At 39.5% G+C, this 17,152-nt stretch overlaps 1 protein-coding gene across 1 annotated transcript in view; it reads right to left on the bottom strand.

Annotated features, from left to right (window-relative positions):
• Positions 1-17,152, bottom strand: part of LOC103778748 (gamma-aminobutyric acid type B receptor subunit 2) — a gene marked incomplete at its 5' end in the record, with an annotated part of 36,779 nt that overhangs the window by 7,980 nt on the left and 11,647 nt on the right. The window contains 4 exons of the mRNA XM_008946358.1: positions 432-549; positions 9,433-9,562; positions 10,800-10,982; positions 15,620-15,844. Of these exons, the coding sequence (XP_008944606.1) occupies positions 432-549; positions 9,433-9,562; positions 10,800-10,982; positions 15,620-15,844 (656 nt within the window). The remainder of the gene's footprint in view (positions 1-431; positions 550-9,432; positions 9,563-10,799; positions 10,983-15,619; positions 15,845-17,152) is intronic.

The raw sequence follows: 17,152 nt of genomic DNA, 5'->3' as shown, positions 1-17,152 counted from the left end.
TTCTGATGAGAGAAAGGAAGTATGTTAGTTTGCCTTTGGGGCACCTTAGGATCTAGTGCTCCTGATAGCCTGTAAATTTGGTGGAAATGATGAGCTGGTGGCAGGGAGTCATCACAGTACAGTGTTGCTGCCCACTGGTGCTTCAGGAGGTGTCATTCACACCTGTTGCTGATGGTTCAGGTGCTGTCTGTAGCTGGTGTTGGCTAAAAGGGTTTACAGTGACAGTTTTCCCATAAAAATGCATGAAAGAGAAATATGGGTTTTGATGAAATGCAATTATTAAAATTCACATCTTATCAGCAAGGCAGATGGTGTCCAGGATGGAATTTATGGCTAACACAGTAGAAAATGTGCAAGCCCAAGCACATGCATACCTGCGAGAGCAAGAGATGCCTCTTTCTGTACCAGTAATAAAGGTGTACACTACTTACTGTTCTGGAGAGTTGATGTCTTCTATAGGATCTTTGCTTGTTCTGGAAGGGTCTGATGAGCCCCATTGTGCTGGTGGATTTTGGTCAAGATGATTTTTCAAAATGGCTTTCTCACCATCTGGATAGACAACACATTCAATTTTACTTTACTGTGACTAAGTAACCCTTTTTTAATTGTTTCACTTCAAAATTTCATAATGCCACAAAGTAAACTCTCAACATTCCAACACAGTCTTAGGTTTCCCTGTTAGTCTTGGGTACTCATGCTTTTGATGATGTGCTTCTTTGCAGGAACTACTATGGAGAAACAGCAAAGGGGCAAAACTTCTTTTGTCCTTCTTTTGCTTCCCCTCTACCCTTTTAAAAAAAAAGGGAAAACAAATCTTGTTGCCCATCTCTATGTAGCCCTATCATGCTCTCTTACCTAGTCTTAGGCTGTGGAAAAAATTAATGTAACTGCACCATCATATTATCTTGCACCCAAAAATCGTTACCTATTCATATGAAAAAAACCAGCCCTCTTATTTAAGTCTTTTCCTAGAACAACTATAATCTCATTGATGTACAAAACCTTGGTACTCTTGCAATCACATAAGCAAATAAGTGCTGTCGTTTAACTATCTGCTATCATTTAGCACAGGAATATGATTCATGCCCGTTGCACTGGTCCATAGGCTGTCTGCAGGAAGGACAGCTAATGATTTCATTAAGCTTTCTCCTGCTGTTCTCTTTTCTGCACAGTGATAACTTAGAAGATCATCATTTGCCCTGTAGGTAGCTTCACTTGATCCCCCCCCATCCTGGGTGAGCCTGGCTGGCTGTGCTGAGGCCTGTGGCACCGGTGCCCCTGCGAAACGCAGCCGAACAGAGCCAGCCCAAGGAGGCTGTCTTCACCAGGGATCCTCTCTGCTCCTTCCTGCTCTTCCAAAGTCTCCTACTGTGTTAAGCCAAATAAAGTCACATGGAAAACATTTGAGTAATGAGGACAGTGCACAGTTTTCATAAATAATTACAGAGCAGCTCCAAATCCATCACTGACATTTGTTTGCGAGCCATACAGAGAAGCAGCGACTGCTGCAGGCATTAAGGCAGCATGGAAGAGGACTGGAGGGTTAATTCTTGAAAAGGGGACTGGAGGATTTGAAATGTAAAAAGGAATATGAGGGGTAAAAGCAGGAAAATAGTGAAGAGAGAATGAAAACAGCATGAAAAACCCAGTGTGTACTAAAGGCTTAAGCTGCTTTTCTGTTCTCCTAGGGCTTCTCAGCTTACTAAGAACATACGTTATCGACGAGTACTAGTGGGATGGAACAAGCAGCAGAAACAAAGAGCAAGGAAAGAAGCTGGAAGTAGAAACAGGAATGTTTTGAGGGCAAGCTCCGAAACATATACTTGCCCTCCCAGTGTGGTCATCCCTGGCATTATTTGGTAGCACTCGCTTTCTGCTGTGAAAAATCTAACAAGCAACTTGGAAAGAAGTGAATAGATGGGGATGCAAAAATGTGCAGACATGGGAGACCAGATTTTTCACTGATGTTGCATGGAAGAGAAGGCTCTGGGTGAGAAATGAAGTGACCAGGACATGTGAAGCTGCGTCTGTTGGGGCAAGAAAATTGAAGAGAGCTAAGTTAAGTTTCATTAAGTTGTAGCAAGAAGGGTGCTTTAAAAGGAAGATATGACAGGATTCAGTGACGGTTTAGACATGAAGGGAGGACAGCAGAGTCAGCTCTGACAGCGGTTAAGATAAGCAATGAAGATTATCATCTCAGGGCAGCCTGAAGTTTGCTGGTGTGGCATTTGCTGTCAAAAGAGTTCAGTTTTTATTTTCCATTTATTGCATTTCTATGTATATTGAGCTTGACATTTGCATAAAAGCCTTGTGATGTCTATAAACAGGCATGTAGAGAAGAACACTTTTTACTTCCATGATTAAAACCAACGTCCAATCCTGAGCTGATTTAAGCTGACAATGTAAATTGCCAACTTTGTCATATAGACCTAAGTTAAAATGGAGTAACGCTTGTAATTTGGGATAGAAAGCAAAGTTGAAATTGAGTAATCTTTGTAATGAGGGATGGAAAAGGCCTATTGTTTAACTCTTTTAGGGTTCCAACTTCTTTGGCCAAGATGAGAAATTTAACCTTTCACAAAGCCACTGAAGATACAATTCTTCATCGGCAGTATGCAACAGTTGGCCATCAGCAGTCTGTATTTTATATATTAATCTGTGTTGTATACTCATAAAAGGGTTTCTTGCGCTTTCCGTTGTGCTATGAGAGACAGAGAGCGAGAGATAAGGAGGTGGTCCCTGTCAAAAAGGTGGGGGATTTAGTTTAAAGTAGAGCAGAAATCATATATTCTCTGCCTACTCACCTCTCAACACCAACTGCCCATATATCACTGGATGTTACTCTTAACAGACCTTTTTTCTACCACTCTTGCAGATGACTCTCCCTGAATACACTGCATAAATTTCTGTAAACGAGTTTACCATACATAAGTTTTAATATATATGTATAAAATACAGACAAAATCCACATAAAACTGGCACAATGTTGAGATATTTTTTTTCTTCTCTTTTGCTTCTTTCAAAATTAAAAAAAAAAAAATGTAATTCTTATTTGTTAAGCTTTTTGGGAGAGGAGTTGTTAGATTTTTATTCTGCAGCTATGGAAACTAGAATATCTTTCTTTATCCTTTTTTCTTGGGTTTTTTTTTTTTTTTTGTCCATTTACCTTTCATTTAAATAATGAAGAGCAAGATTCTCACTTAGTCATATGCTTTCAGGAGCTGGAGCTTAAAGAAAAAAAACACTATTACCATATGCACCTACAAAATTTAAGGATGGAGGAAATTGATTTTATATATGTTAACAACTGACAGAGCATAATTAAAGGTAACAGTAAACATCTGTGTTCCCAGTTTTCCCTGGAAAGTGCAGCACTGCGTTCAGCACTTCTCCATCTTTTCTTCCCCTGTCCATTAAGTCTAGCACTTGAAAAATGCCCTTCATTCACAGGGTACTTTCCGCCACTGCAGACACTGCTGAATATGTTGCAGTTGGGATGAGCTAACTACCTGCAAAATTGAATTTACATTAGCCAGAAGCACTTTATAAGTAATTGTCACCTTTGTAGACCTCAAACCAGAACTCAGAAGTTTGGATAAGTGATGCCTGAGCACTTTCCATTCAGAAAACCATCAGGGAGAAAAGACAAATAGATCTCGAGGGCCTGGCGCAGCACTCGCTGATGGATTCATTAGAAAACAAAACCCGCTGCCCAGTTGTCGGTGAAGCCAGAAGGCTGTAGCTGGGGACCTTTGTGTACTTGCAGCAGAGAAACAATTCCAATTACAAAGCTCTGATCTGCAGGAGCCCGTTGGATGGTGGCTGCGGAGAGGCTCAGCGAGGAGGTCACTGCTCCCAGCTGCTCGCCTGCCCCTCTGCCAGGGGTGATGCTCACTTCAGACCTGCCACACGAATTATCGCTCCGCAGCCTGGTGCTCTCAAAATTACCTGAGGTGGCTTAAACGTGTCAGGCATTTTAACGTCTCCATGCAGAAAACGCCGGCTGACTGCCACGGCTGCACTTTCTTCCAAGATTTTAGAAACTCTGTTTCTTTAACTAGAAGCTTGGGTGGTGTTTTTTTTTTGACATTTGTACACTGCAGCTTTATTGAACATCTTCATCATTACACTTGGGCAGCAATATTCCTCTGATGGCTTACAACTAGATGGTGGAACTGCTCTTCCCCCCCACCTCCCCATCTTTCAATTCCACTGCTGTTTTCTCTTTGCTAGAAAGCATATTTTATGCTCCACAAAGAAGCAAGTGTGGTTTAACAGCAGCTTCTAAGAGCTAACAGAGAAAACCTGGCTTATTTACTAAAGAACTCTGGAAACTTTAAAGCTAGAGGTAGGTTTTAAAAATCCACTAGTGATTTTTCCCATTTTCCTGTTGTTTGGACTGTGAAACATAATTAGCCCGTTTCTATTGTTCATGTGAATAGGATGAATAGAAAGTAAAATGAAAGGAAAAATTAAAATGATCATACCATCTGCTGGGTATATCAGACAAAGTACTCCCAAACTAAGTGCACAGCATCAGGCAGTCTAAATCATGACTTCTGATAGTTATGTTTTGAAAGGAGGATTTTCCAAAGAGAAAAGCCATTGTGATTCTCCTCTGAATTATACTACTTAAATCCAAAGAAACTCCCTTTACTACAGATCTATTTCTGTGCAAGGAAGGAGAGGAACCGAACCTCTGGCAGTTAGGTCTCATTGCTGAAATAGAAACATGCCCCAATTTCAGGATTTGGAATTCATTTGCTAGGCTTCACAGAAACTAATATATATATATATATATATGTATCTCTAGATACAAGGGATATAATAAACTATATCCTTTCTTTAAAACAGCATTCCTTCACAGGAGCTCTTTCTGAAAGCCTTTCCTTTGAATCACACTAACTTCATAAAAGTAACATCCGCCCCTCTGTCACAGATGAACTCTGTTTTGCTTTGCATTTATAAGCAACATGCCTTTGAAATCTGTTTTTCTTTGAGCTGCTTTTACACTGGGAAAAGCTAACACTAGGAAACACTGGAGTGGGGTGACAAGTGACAGTATGTAGGCATATCTGACATGCAAATGAATGCTCCCAGTCCGTTTACAGCAATGAGTAAAGCCTGTTTTCTGGCTCTAAACAGAAAAAGCTGTCTGAGCAAGCACAGGTGCCTGCAGAGAGAGAACTTGCAAAAAGGGTTTGTTCATAATGGGGACTATTCCAAGGCTGTCTCTTGCTTCTTACGTACCTTCCATAGGATGGCTGTCATTCATTAATTTCCCTAATACACTACTCTGAAGTGCCCTGGCAAAGGTAGAAATAAATGGAGAATCTTCTGCAGGATTTCTTCTGAGCTTGTCTTTATATGAAACTCTTGAAATCTATGAATCATTCATGGAGAAATAATTTCATGGAATAAAATGTCAAACAGAAGTCAGAATAAGATAGTAAGATTATCTGAACCTCTCCCAAACCACACAGTATCTTCCCTCTGTGTTTTTCTCCTTAGCAACTTTTATCTCTGCAGGAACTTGCACACTAGAAATTACTTCAATCTTCATGAACTCTCTGCTGTTTATGGTGCAGGGAAGCTCTGGTTTCTGCCCTTGACAGAGTACTTCTTCCCTGGAGCTGTGTGGACAACCTTCTTTACACAGCATCACAGTTACAAACATTTGTCCTCCTTTTTCCAAATGTCACCCTGAAAACTCAGCTATGTCTCCAAGCTTTGGCTCTCCTTGATGAACGGCGCTGCCAGTTACAGGAACTGTCCAAGCCAAGCATGAGTCTCACCCACAGCCTACCCCTGCCTCAAACCCAGGCTGTAATGCTGCTTTCCTGCTCCAGCAAGGTGACCAGGTCCCACAGATGCTGGGGGAGGAGCTAATGCTGCACTGTGCACAGAGCTGAGGCCACGAGCAGGCACAGTGAGTCAAAATCATCTGAGGAATGTATCACATGAAGTTAAAGGGATGCCCTTTTAATTTCTAATAGGGAAGCCATTTGAGGTCTCAGAGCCACAGCCCATGGAGCACGTTGAGAACTGCTTGACCATACAAAGCTATCTAGCAGCACAGACAAAAGCCTGCGTTAAAAAAAAGCAATCAAACCATAAACTACAAAACACATCTTCCTAATTGCTTCTCTTACATAGCCAATCGCTGTAGATGTCTCAGGGACATTACATGTTTGTGAACAAGAGATTAGTGTCTTGGATAATAACTCTCTTTAAATGAGATGTACTGAAATGTGCTATAAAGGAGTCCCTGTGCCAGCAAAGAGATCCTGGGCTACACCAGAAGCTGCTGCTATTAATAACTAAGCAGGAATCCCAGAGTTAAGAAACTTTGCCTGAGGTCAGGGTGTTACAGGGGTGCACAGCTGTGCCTACCTATTTTGGCTAAAATAATTCAATTTTTGTATCCCAAATTTGTATTTGATAGTGAGGAAGGAAGGGAAGAAACAAATAACCTCCTTTGGCACTTGGCTATAGGAATCTGGATTTTCACTCTGGCCAATTTTTACAGATCAGAAACCTACTGGACTATACTATGAATTAAAGTTTGATTAGGATTTGTTCGAGATGCATTGTGTAAGTCCTGTGTTATTATCTGTTCTCTGAAGTGCAGTGCCCTGCATTTGTGTAAGCAATAGCAACAAGGACACACTACATGGCGTTCTCTAGCTGAACTCCTTCAGAATAGCAAGGTATCTTAGAAAGAAGATTGACACGGGATTCAGCCAGGTCCACAATACAAATGTGGCAAATGATTTGCTATGATTTTTAGCTCCAAGTCAGCTGTTATTTTTAGCATCTCTTTTCACTGTCCTACTGCCTCTCTTTCAGCTCACAGTCTGTTACAACGTCCGAGGTAGGTACAAACCTTGTCATCACCTTAAAAATGTCATTGCACTGGCTTCCCCAGTTTTATGGTGGAGGTAAGACACATGGTCACTTCTAGGTCATGCTAGTAAATTATTTACAGTTTTGAAGCTTTGCTCAAGTACCATCAGGGATGCATAATTTCAAGGTTCTGTACTTTCCTTTACAGAAAGTTACATGGAATACATAGCTACAGAAAGCATAGTTGTGTCAGTCAGAGTTAGCTTTCCTGTAGCTATAAGGGCTAGAATTTTTTTAAGTACCATTTAAGTGATGTCTGTTTGCATCTGCACAGAAGCAGCAGTGACTCAGCAGTGTGAATTCTCCAAAGCCCTGTTATTTTGATTGGAATGGCAAATTTAAATTAAGCACATAGGTTGACTATCGGGAATGGATGCGGTGAGAGAAATAGAGAGGGAATTCAGACATGTAGCTAAGGGACAGGGAAATGGGGAATGAGAGAAAACAAGAGACAGAAGACACGTAAATGGAGACACAAAAAAGGCTAGCAAGGGTTGTTGAACATGGTGGCTCAGAGCCCAGAAGTATGAATATTTGATGTCACACAAGTCAGGATCAGGATATTCCATAATACTTGGTGCTTGGGGCATTCACCACCAAGTGTGGGACCAAGCTTCAAACACCTGCTCCAAACTGGCATCCAGGCCTTCCTCATTCCCAGGTGAATGGATGCTCTAACCTATTCAATATAAAGATGGCCAAGGGAAAACATCCTTCTTTCCCCCCTTTGCCTCTTTTGTGTGAAGCTTTATGTGGTAAGTGCATTCAGAAAACTGCGTCCAGCAACTTCAGCATGCAGAAGAACATCTACCCTGTAAATCCTGATAACACAGTTCCAAGGTATTCTGTACACTAAGGCTCTATACCTACAGGTGATTTTAAATATGTACCCTGCAGCAGAAAGGTAGAAGTTGGGGAACTGTACTGGGAGAAAATTAGGAACACAGACAATCTTAGATGTTGCTGCTTAAAGCAGCAGTTAGACATTGATGTCTTTTGTAGATATAGCCACAAGTAAGTGCAAAAAGGTTATATTTTCACCTCGATTTCTTTGCCAGCATCTTACTGCTAATGGAGTGCAACCTGCTGTGGGGAGCATCCCATCCTAAATTTATACCCAGTGTATCTCTTGAGAATTATTTTTGTTTCTCATACCGAAACTCAGACGGGCATTTGGCACAATGTAATATATCTTTTCTGCTTGAAACATTATTCATGATTTATCATTTTTCCTGGAGCATCTGACATGAGTGGAACATTCTATGTGTTTCTTTCAAACACTTGGTAAAACTGTCTCATCCCACTCACTGATGTTAGTTCTTGCTGCTGATCTCAGCCCAATAATCACACGCCTCCAGCAGCTATTTACGTTTTCCTTTTCCTCTCTTCTGGGTTTTTTTTTTTTTTTTTTTTTTTTAATTTTAAAAAGGACACTAGCAACTCTACAGAGCTCTTCCTTTCCTTTTTGCCACAAGTTACACAACTGACTGTATACCCAAGCTAAACCAAAAGGTAGCCTTGTGACCTTGTGAAAAGGTAACCTTGTCCAACCGAAATTTCAATGTACTTCAAAAGCCTATGTGAACTGTTGCTGTTCTGAAATTATTCTTCAACAAATATATTTACAGGAGTAGCTTCTGTTCCATTTAACCAAGCTTATGCTGCCACATCAGTAGGAAACCCGAGTGTAGCATTGCAACAAACATGCAAGTCCACGACCTATCAAGACAGGCCAGCTAGTTTTTCCTATACTCCAGTAATATTCAGTTGTATGAAGTCATTTGCCAAAAGTCACAAAGAAGATCCATTCTAGAGTCAGAAATGGAAGCAGTGTGTCCTGCCTTCCTCTTTATTGCACTATGCACCAGATCTTATTGCTTCCCAAAAGAGAAACAGCTTTAATGGAAGCAATTCTTTTGCATCTATTTCTTCAGGGAGCAATGCAAGAGACACAGTAGAAACAACTTAGGAATATTACAGTCGTCATGAAATCCTGTTTTATCAGTTCCTAGGGAAGACTTTTCATACATGAGTGCCTTCAATTGTACAATTAGAGTCGAAATCGGCACTGAAATATTTACGTGCTTTTCTTCGATGTGCTTGATAGCAGTGTCCAAAAGCAAGATTTGCATGTCCTACTCAGCTGAGCACATATTAAACCAGGCTTCCTACCGCTGAAGGCTGGCACAATTATCTCTCACAAGATCTGAAGCATTCTGCGATTTTCCTCCCTCCAAGCAGCACAGAAAACTTGACTTCTGGAAACAAGTATGTTTTTAAAAGTTTCCCATTTTACCATGTGTATTCTACACATAGGGCACACAACAGAAGACATACATACAGAGAAATAACTACACACTGGGTACTGCATAGCTTACTATAGGAATCTACATGCTTTCTTTTTTTATTTTTGTAAAAAATATTTACAGTTTTGTCTTCTCAAGGTTTGAGTGCTCTGGAACCAATCCAATGAGATTGCTGTTCAAAATCTTGGTGGGTTAAGCTACTAATACATTTTACTCTCACCTTTGCTGTCTGTGAAGTTCCGTATACTAAGAATGTCATTAAGATCCTGATAGTGGTTCTGCTTAATGTATGTTGTTTTCTCAGGCGTGTCCTGAAGCTGCATTGTAACCTCTTCCAAGTCTTTGTCGAGCTGCAAAACAGAAAGAGTATGAATCTCTAAAAATTCAAGAGTCCTTGTTTCAGATACCTGCAGTAACTGCATCGCTTTCTGTGATGAGACTAGAAGGCAGGTGGCAACGAAAGTGCCACACTGTGCCAAATAAACTTTTCTCATAGCACTACGCTATCTCTAAAAATCATGCCACAAGTAACAGACCGTGTCCAGCTGTGGTATTGCACACAGGGCGTATGAGAAGAATAAGCTTTAGCAGCTGACAGTTTAAGCAATTCAGATGTACTGCTGAATGAGAAAGAATTAGGCATGAAAACCTCTCCACTATTTACTACTGATACGTAAAAACGTGGCACCGCTTTCTTGAGTCAATCAAATTATGGAAGATACAGGAGAATATAACTGAACTATGGCAGCAGTTAGTTCAGATCTGGATGAAGAAGTAACAGTTGCAATAAAATACCTCTTCCTCAAGGTATAAAAGCGCTTCACAGATTAGACAATAACCTAATAAATAGGTTAATTTTCTGTAAGATACAGATCAGTTACGGCTATCTTGTCTCACAAAATGGGCAGTCTCCAAGGCTGATTTGTCATCTTTTGAGGTCTCCTGAGCAAGGATGAACGTAACTAAAAATATACATGTTATAGCTCTAATGGAATTGAGGCACTCCATGTACTTAGCTTTCTCTCAGTAGAGACTGAAAAAAACTTCACAGCCTCTGTGCCAAAGGGTCAGCTTACATGATTGTAAAGGTCTTTTCTACCTTTAGAAAATACGTAATTCTGTTTCATGGCAGATGTAAAAATCGGTCTAGCAAGTTTGTGAACGAATTCTCAGAGAGGCTGAGAAATGACAGCACCAGCAGCCTCTGAACCCAGCCATAAACAGGAACAAAGATAACTCTTCAGTGCCCCTGGGGCTGCGGGTCTCTGTGAGGCTTGCATGTAAAGGTTGTGCTTTGAGAGATGTTGCTCTGTGGTGCTCAGCACCTCCGTGAAAAGCAGCAGGCTAATTTGCCTGTTACAAATGAATAGGGGAAGCTTCATTTTAATTTGTTAAGGCACATTTTCATTTTACCACACCTGCTAAGTATTTGCTGTATTAATTAGCTATCCATACAAATAATCTGTTTCCTATTGTTTCAACACTTTTTTTCTATAGGGAAAGCTAATTTTTCCCCTCTAAAAAGTAGTCAACATTTAAGATTACAGATTACAAAATTGCTTAGGCAATATATGCAGTAAACAATACCTCTGTAATTTTCATTCTCAAGCGGTGGTTCTCTGACTGCAAGCCTTCTAGTCGAGATGTGCTGGCCTGATTGACACTGGTGACTGATGTTGATGTTTTTGAATCTTCTTTCTTTTGATTTTGAGTGAACTGAAACCGTCTGTTCTGTGTGGCTGCATCTGGGTTCGTTCTCAGTGTGATGAGCTGAAAGGTTTAAAAGCCTTCAGAAATCCTGTCCAATGTTTTATTTTTGAAGCTATTTCTTTTGTATCTCAAAATATTGAAAGGTAAACCAAAAGTTCCTTTCTGACTTTCAAGTACAAAATTCTGGAAAGTGAGCTCTGCTTGCCAAGTACAGTATTGGAGGCGATTTCTGAATAACTTTACAAAATAGGTTGAACTAAAATGATTTTGCAAAGGCAAGTGTTAAAAAAAAATAGAAAAAAACTAATTTAAAATATATTTAACTGGTGTTTAATTACATTGAAACATTTTAATATTTCATCAAACATCTTTTTCTTCTTCATTGATCTTGTCATGCTTTCAAAAGACATATTCCTTCTTTAACACAAAAAGAACCCACCAAGCCCTTCTCTTCCTGAGAAAAATTTAATCTGAAATTTCTCCTTTCCTACTGTTCTAAATAACACTCAAGCAGAGAAAGGCATGAAATGAGAGTATTAACAGAAAGAACTCATGGGAGATTGCACTATGGAGATAAAAAAAAAAAAAACTAATTAGGTTTTAGTGACCTAAAATAAAACAAATCTGTTCAAATAAATTAAATAAGCCACTTTAAAAAAAAAGTTAACCTTAAACATATTTAATTTAAGCAAATATAAGTAAGATTTAACACTCAGTGACAACGTGAAAAATATCACCTCGACTTGAGGAGAGAAAGCTACTAGCTGTTTGGCAAGGGGGAGAACATCTCAGATTACTCTAGAGAATACAGAATTTATGATTACTTGCCAAGCAGCATACACATATATTTGTACAGAGACAAAGCTGAAGGAGCTCCCTGCCCTGAGAGCATAGGCATGGCATTATAAATCCAAAGGTGTTGAGCTGTCTGAAAAAAGAGGATGGAATCAGATGCTTTTCAGTGGTGCCCAATGCAAAGAAGCGAGGCACAAATGGAAAACCAGGAAATCTCATTTAAGTATCAGAAAAATAAATTTCTACTGTTGGCCTGGTCAAACACTGGTATAGATGCTCAGAGAGGCTGGGGACTATTCATCCCTGGAGATAATCAAGACCAAACTGCTCAAGGCCCTGAGTAACCTGAGTCTTTCTAGAGGTTCCTGCCTCTCCCCCACGTCTTTGCTTCTAATTAGGCGGGTTGTAATGACTGTGTCTAACTCCCATACCAAAAGCTGCATTAAACTGAAGTTAAAGGTCAAGAATGTTAATTACAAGGTTTCTTAAATTAGCGGACAAAAGTGTTACAAATTAAAAGCTCTGCAATTTGATATGATCTAAGTTCAAACCAAATATAAGATAGAAGTATAGCCATCTATGAATTTACTCATCTTCATCTGGGAATTTACAGCTAAAGACTGGATGTTTTACCACAAGGAGACATGCTCTAATGAATTAATTCACATGATGTGGATTAGATGGAGAAGTCCATGGGCAATGTTGTTTGCTCTGTGCAAGGCATAAAGTTAGCTGCACTTTTTCCTTTTCTTTTCTGTCCATAAAGTCAGTGGAACTCATGTCTTGCTGCCTCATATCTATGCAGTTTCAATTTTGACAAAGAGTCAATGCTAAATATCTACAATGAGTCAATGCTAAATAGACAAAAAATGCTACCAACACAGAATACTGATGTTTTAATCCTGGCCCACTAGGACTGATTCTGCTTTGCTGCTCTACAGGAAACTGGATCAGAATTTATCTGTTATTGCCATTGCAGCCAACGATGGTATGCACTTCGCTGGTGACTAGAAGTGAGCACAGTGTTCTGTTTCAGAAGGGATGGAGCAGAAAAAATGGAAGGACATGGAAATTCCATAAACATGGATAAACATGGGGAAATTACTTCATGAGGACAGAATACATATTAGCATTTTTTCTTTTAAAGAAGTGATGATTGTGTGGAAAAATACTGTGGACATGCTGGCCCTTAAAATGATATTCAGACATAGCAGTAAACTTCTAACCGGAAAAATACATATAATATATGTTTGAATACTTCAGATCACTTCCACAAGTTATCTTTGAACCCAGAAATATATAATAATGTTTTTAAAATGCTTAGACATTTTTTGATCAGATAACAAGAATATCTACAGTTATGGTAAGTAGGAGACAGCATAATGGATATCAACATTTGTATTTGAGGATACATTTAAATGGAGAGATTGACAAACATTTTTTCCTTGATCTACCTTACTCTAATAAGGGATTTCCCTCATGCTTTTCTGGGCATTTGGTGCTGAATGAAATGGCAGTGGATGAGGTGGACATTTAAGTGGAGAAGTAGAGTAATTGCCATGTTATAAGTAAATCAGATTAGTAGAACTGACAATAAAAAAGGGGAAAATGTCATTTCATTCCCTAGTTTGCTAACATCATTGAATAGTTGCCTATTCAGGTTTGTAAAAAGGCTGTGGCTCAAATTTGAATTCCAGCACTGTTGGCCCAGGAGACTGCTGAAGATTAGTTACAATGAATGTGTTTTACCCTGTATGGCACAGTTGAAGTATTCACCTGGTCCAAAACGATGTTACTGCTTCCATCTGTCAGTTTAATAAATGAAAAAGTGTCATCTTCCAAGTCTTCATTATAATCTCTTTGATGAGGCACAGGCTTCAGTATTTTACTGGCAAGCTTCCTACATCACCAAAATTGTACTACATACTTGAAAAGGGGAAAGATTTAGAGCTTGTCTCACGCTGACATCTTACCTAGATATATAAACTGGATTGTGTCAGATCTAATTGTCTGTGAGGTCCAGAGAGGCTGTTGTGGAACCTGTGCTGGTGCAGGTTGCAGGAGAGCAGGCTTGCCAGCCATCCTGCTCTAACTGTGGCACAGCACAGTGAGAAGAAATGTAGGGCAAAATACATGAGTGCTAGAAGAGGAACTCTCCAGCTGTGAAAGCCCTCCCATGGGCATTGGAAGTGCTGCATTCCAGCTCCTGACTCAGTCTCTTTTTTTTTGTGCCTTATCCAGTGACCATTTTTAATGCAAACTAGCTAAGCATTCGGAAACCTGGCAATACGTGGAATGAGATGAAGCACCTCATGCTAGAAGGCTATGGTTCATGTTTGTATTTTGAGTAGAAAGAACTGAGAGGAAAAATGAGGACAGGGTAATTGAGGTTTAAAAGAACGACAGATGAAGGGGTTAAGAAAGGAAACAGAAAAGTCATTTAAGTGCCTGTGGCAGCAGAAAAGAAGGATGGGCAAAGGAGCATGAAAGCAAAGGGGCAGAAGAGCATGTCACAACATTAATATTTTCTCTTTGAAGAGAGTTATGACATTCTGTGGAGGTATTTTTGGCATCAGAGGTTTAATATGCATGTTCATACAGCTTACACACTTAAATCTTGCAGTATGTTGAAGTACTCTCCATTGCTGTGTTTGTAAATGTTCCCTTAATTTAGAATGAAGCTGTGACTATTCTCTAAGATCCGGAATAAAAATATGACTATATATGTTTGTACAGCTTTTTAATATTTGAGAAGTGAGTTGCAGAACTTGTGAAGATATCCTGGTTAGTTGGTCATGGAGAACATGCATTTTTTTCCAGATCAGAAGTCAGCTTCTATTGCTAGTCTGTGCCTCCAATTTGTTTCAGAGGGAACACTCTGACACAAATTTATTAGTTTGTTCCTTTTACACATATAGTTCTTAGTCCCCTTGTTAGAGCCATTACCAGGGATGCCACTTAGCACCAGAACCTATTTACTATAATTTGCTCAATATGGTGATTGAACATAGACCAGTAAAGCGTCCCAAACTTTTTATCACTGCTTATTTGGAAAACCTTAAAACCAGATTCCAGAGGTGAAAGGACCTGCATCTTGTCTCTTGCCTTGCAGATGTTTCAGACATCCAACTGCATAGGCATCTGATTTGGGGTGATTAGCTAGGTTCATGCAAGTCACTTAAGGTGAAATGATCAAATGAAATGATCAAGTTCCAGCCCTCTGTGGGTAAGTGCCCTGTCAGTTCTTCCAACAATGCACAACAAACATATTCTCAGAGCTCAACAGTGCAAAAAGAAATGAAAGCATACGCCTCCCAGTCTGTACCTCGCTTAGTCCATTAATATATCTGTTAATTAACCTATCTTTAATGTCAGCATTTGCAGCATACATGTACTGGCACACCTGAACACCTTAGAGCTTTCAACATAGTTAACCTTACAGCATGCCAGTGAATTAAAAAGGTCTTACTGTTTTCTTGGTACAGAAGCAGAGATCTTGATCATATTGCTTAAAGTACCTTAGAAACATGGCAGAGTAGACAACTGGACCTGTCTCTTGAATCCCCACTTACTACCCTTTCCAAAAAGTTCCCAGAAGTTCAAAATGGAGACTATTCTATTAAAATTACAGAAAACAAGCTTTGCTTCCCCAGTCACAGATTCAGTAAAGGTACAGGCAACAGAAACATGTGTTTTCACACTCCTGTAACTTTGCATATTCTACTTTCTCAAAAAAATGTTATGAAGCCTTGTTCTTCCTCTCAGGATCCAGAAAGGTTATAGATGGGCTTGGTTTAGAATTCACACACATCCCCTGCACTTGAAAACACAATGAACTTTTACATATTACATAACAATTACAAAACACAAGGAAAAAATCCATGCTAAACAAATTCCCCTACCTTAGGTACAAACACAAGGCAGAGTGTAATGGTGCTGCAGAAAATAATGACTAAAGCGACGATGCAGAACTGGACGTTGGGCTGGTCCCGAGTGAGGAAGGAAACAGCAGCACCAATGATGCACATAATCCCCACGTTGTACACGCTCATGCCAATGTACTTGCTGTCATTCAAAGCAGGAATGCTGACATTCCGTGTCTCCCAGGCTAGGAAACACCCGAATAACTGAAATAGTAAAAGAAGGGAAAAAAAATAAAATTATAAGAGGAATTGGCGGATATCCAGAAAAAGCATTACTTTAAAACTGGTATGTCTTCTAACATGACAGATATAGGTATATGCAATACTGAGATATACCTACCTTTCACCCAATATCTAATTACCTGTGTAGCTTGGTTTGCTCACTAGGATAAATTCCTGCTCTTGCAAGAAAAATGTGAAACTTGGAATTCGTGATGAGAACAAATATCTCTAAATACTATGGCTATCTTTATGTTATAATTTTAGGAATTTTTAAGGAGAGTACTTCCTGTTTGTTTTCAAGGATTCCACTAAAGATATAATGTGCATTGTTCTTTTAGCTATTTTTACCAGCACTTCTCAATATACTCTTATCAATCCAGTTATTCATTGTATGATTATCACCTACATTAGTAAACAGTAGTGCCAAGATGTGTCATGGGAGACAAATATATTATGTAGAAACTGTCACCCCAGTTGTTCAGCCTGCAATTATAATGTCTTTTATTATAGTGGGAGTTGGTAATGGCCTTTCAATTGCAGTTATCTAATGATTTCTGGCATAAAACATTCTTGTGGCAATTTTTTGTTTGCTTTTTTTCTTTGGTGTATTTTTAAGTTTTAGCCCTTTTGTTACTTGCAATATGCCTCTGCAATTCTGAAGGGGAAAGTCTTCAGTGTAAGGAAGCTGCCTGCATCCCTTAAAATTTAATTAGATTTTTCTACAACATGAACTGCTGCAAACCATGATTTTCTTTCTCTTGTATTCCTCAGAGAAATGTTGGCAACACAGCAAAAACATAAAGGAACTGAAGATAATGTAAATAGGTAACCCAGCCTACAGTCTAGGCAGAGCCTGCTAAGAGCTTATGGTGCCCTGGGAAGGATGGCAGACAGCAGATGGTGTTGGAGAGAAGGGAAGGACAGAGAGAGGAGCCATCACTAAGACCCAAGTCATGGTTTCTGTGTTTTCTAGCTTTTTCTGATCAGGGAATAGACTAGAAGAAGAAAGGAAAAAAGTGCACTCCTGTTGACCTTCATATCCTTCCTCCCAGACCATCACACTCGTTCACTGCCGTGTCAGGGAGATAATCTTCTATTCTATACAACTGAAATCCATGTGGTAATCCAGGAAATTAAGAGGTCTATGACGATGCCATTTGGGGATTAATTGCAGTTACCTAGTAAAAGTTTACTTTTTGCTTTTTCCCATGGGAAAAAAAACCTTTATAAATTTCAAAGGCAAATAACCTAGACCAGAGGAACACTGTTTGCCAGCCAAGCACAAGAGAA

The sequence above is a fragment of the Merops nubicus genome, unplaced genomic scaffold, assembly GCF_000691845.1.
Source record: "Merops nubicus isolate BGI_N331 unplaced genomic scaffold, ASM69184v1 scaffold4608, whole genome shotgun sequence".
In the NCBI taxonomy this organism is placed as follows: domain Eukaryota; kingdom Metazoa; phylum Chordata; class Aves; order Coraciiformes; family Meropidae; genus Merops; species Merops nubicus.
Note: the sequence above shows the minus strand (reverse complement) of the source record. Positions and strands in the feature narration are given on the sequence as shown.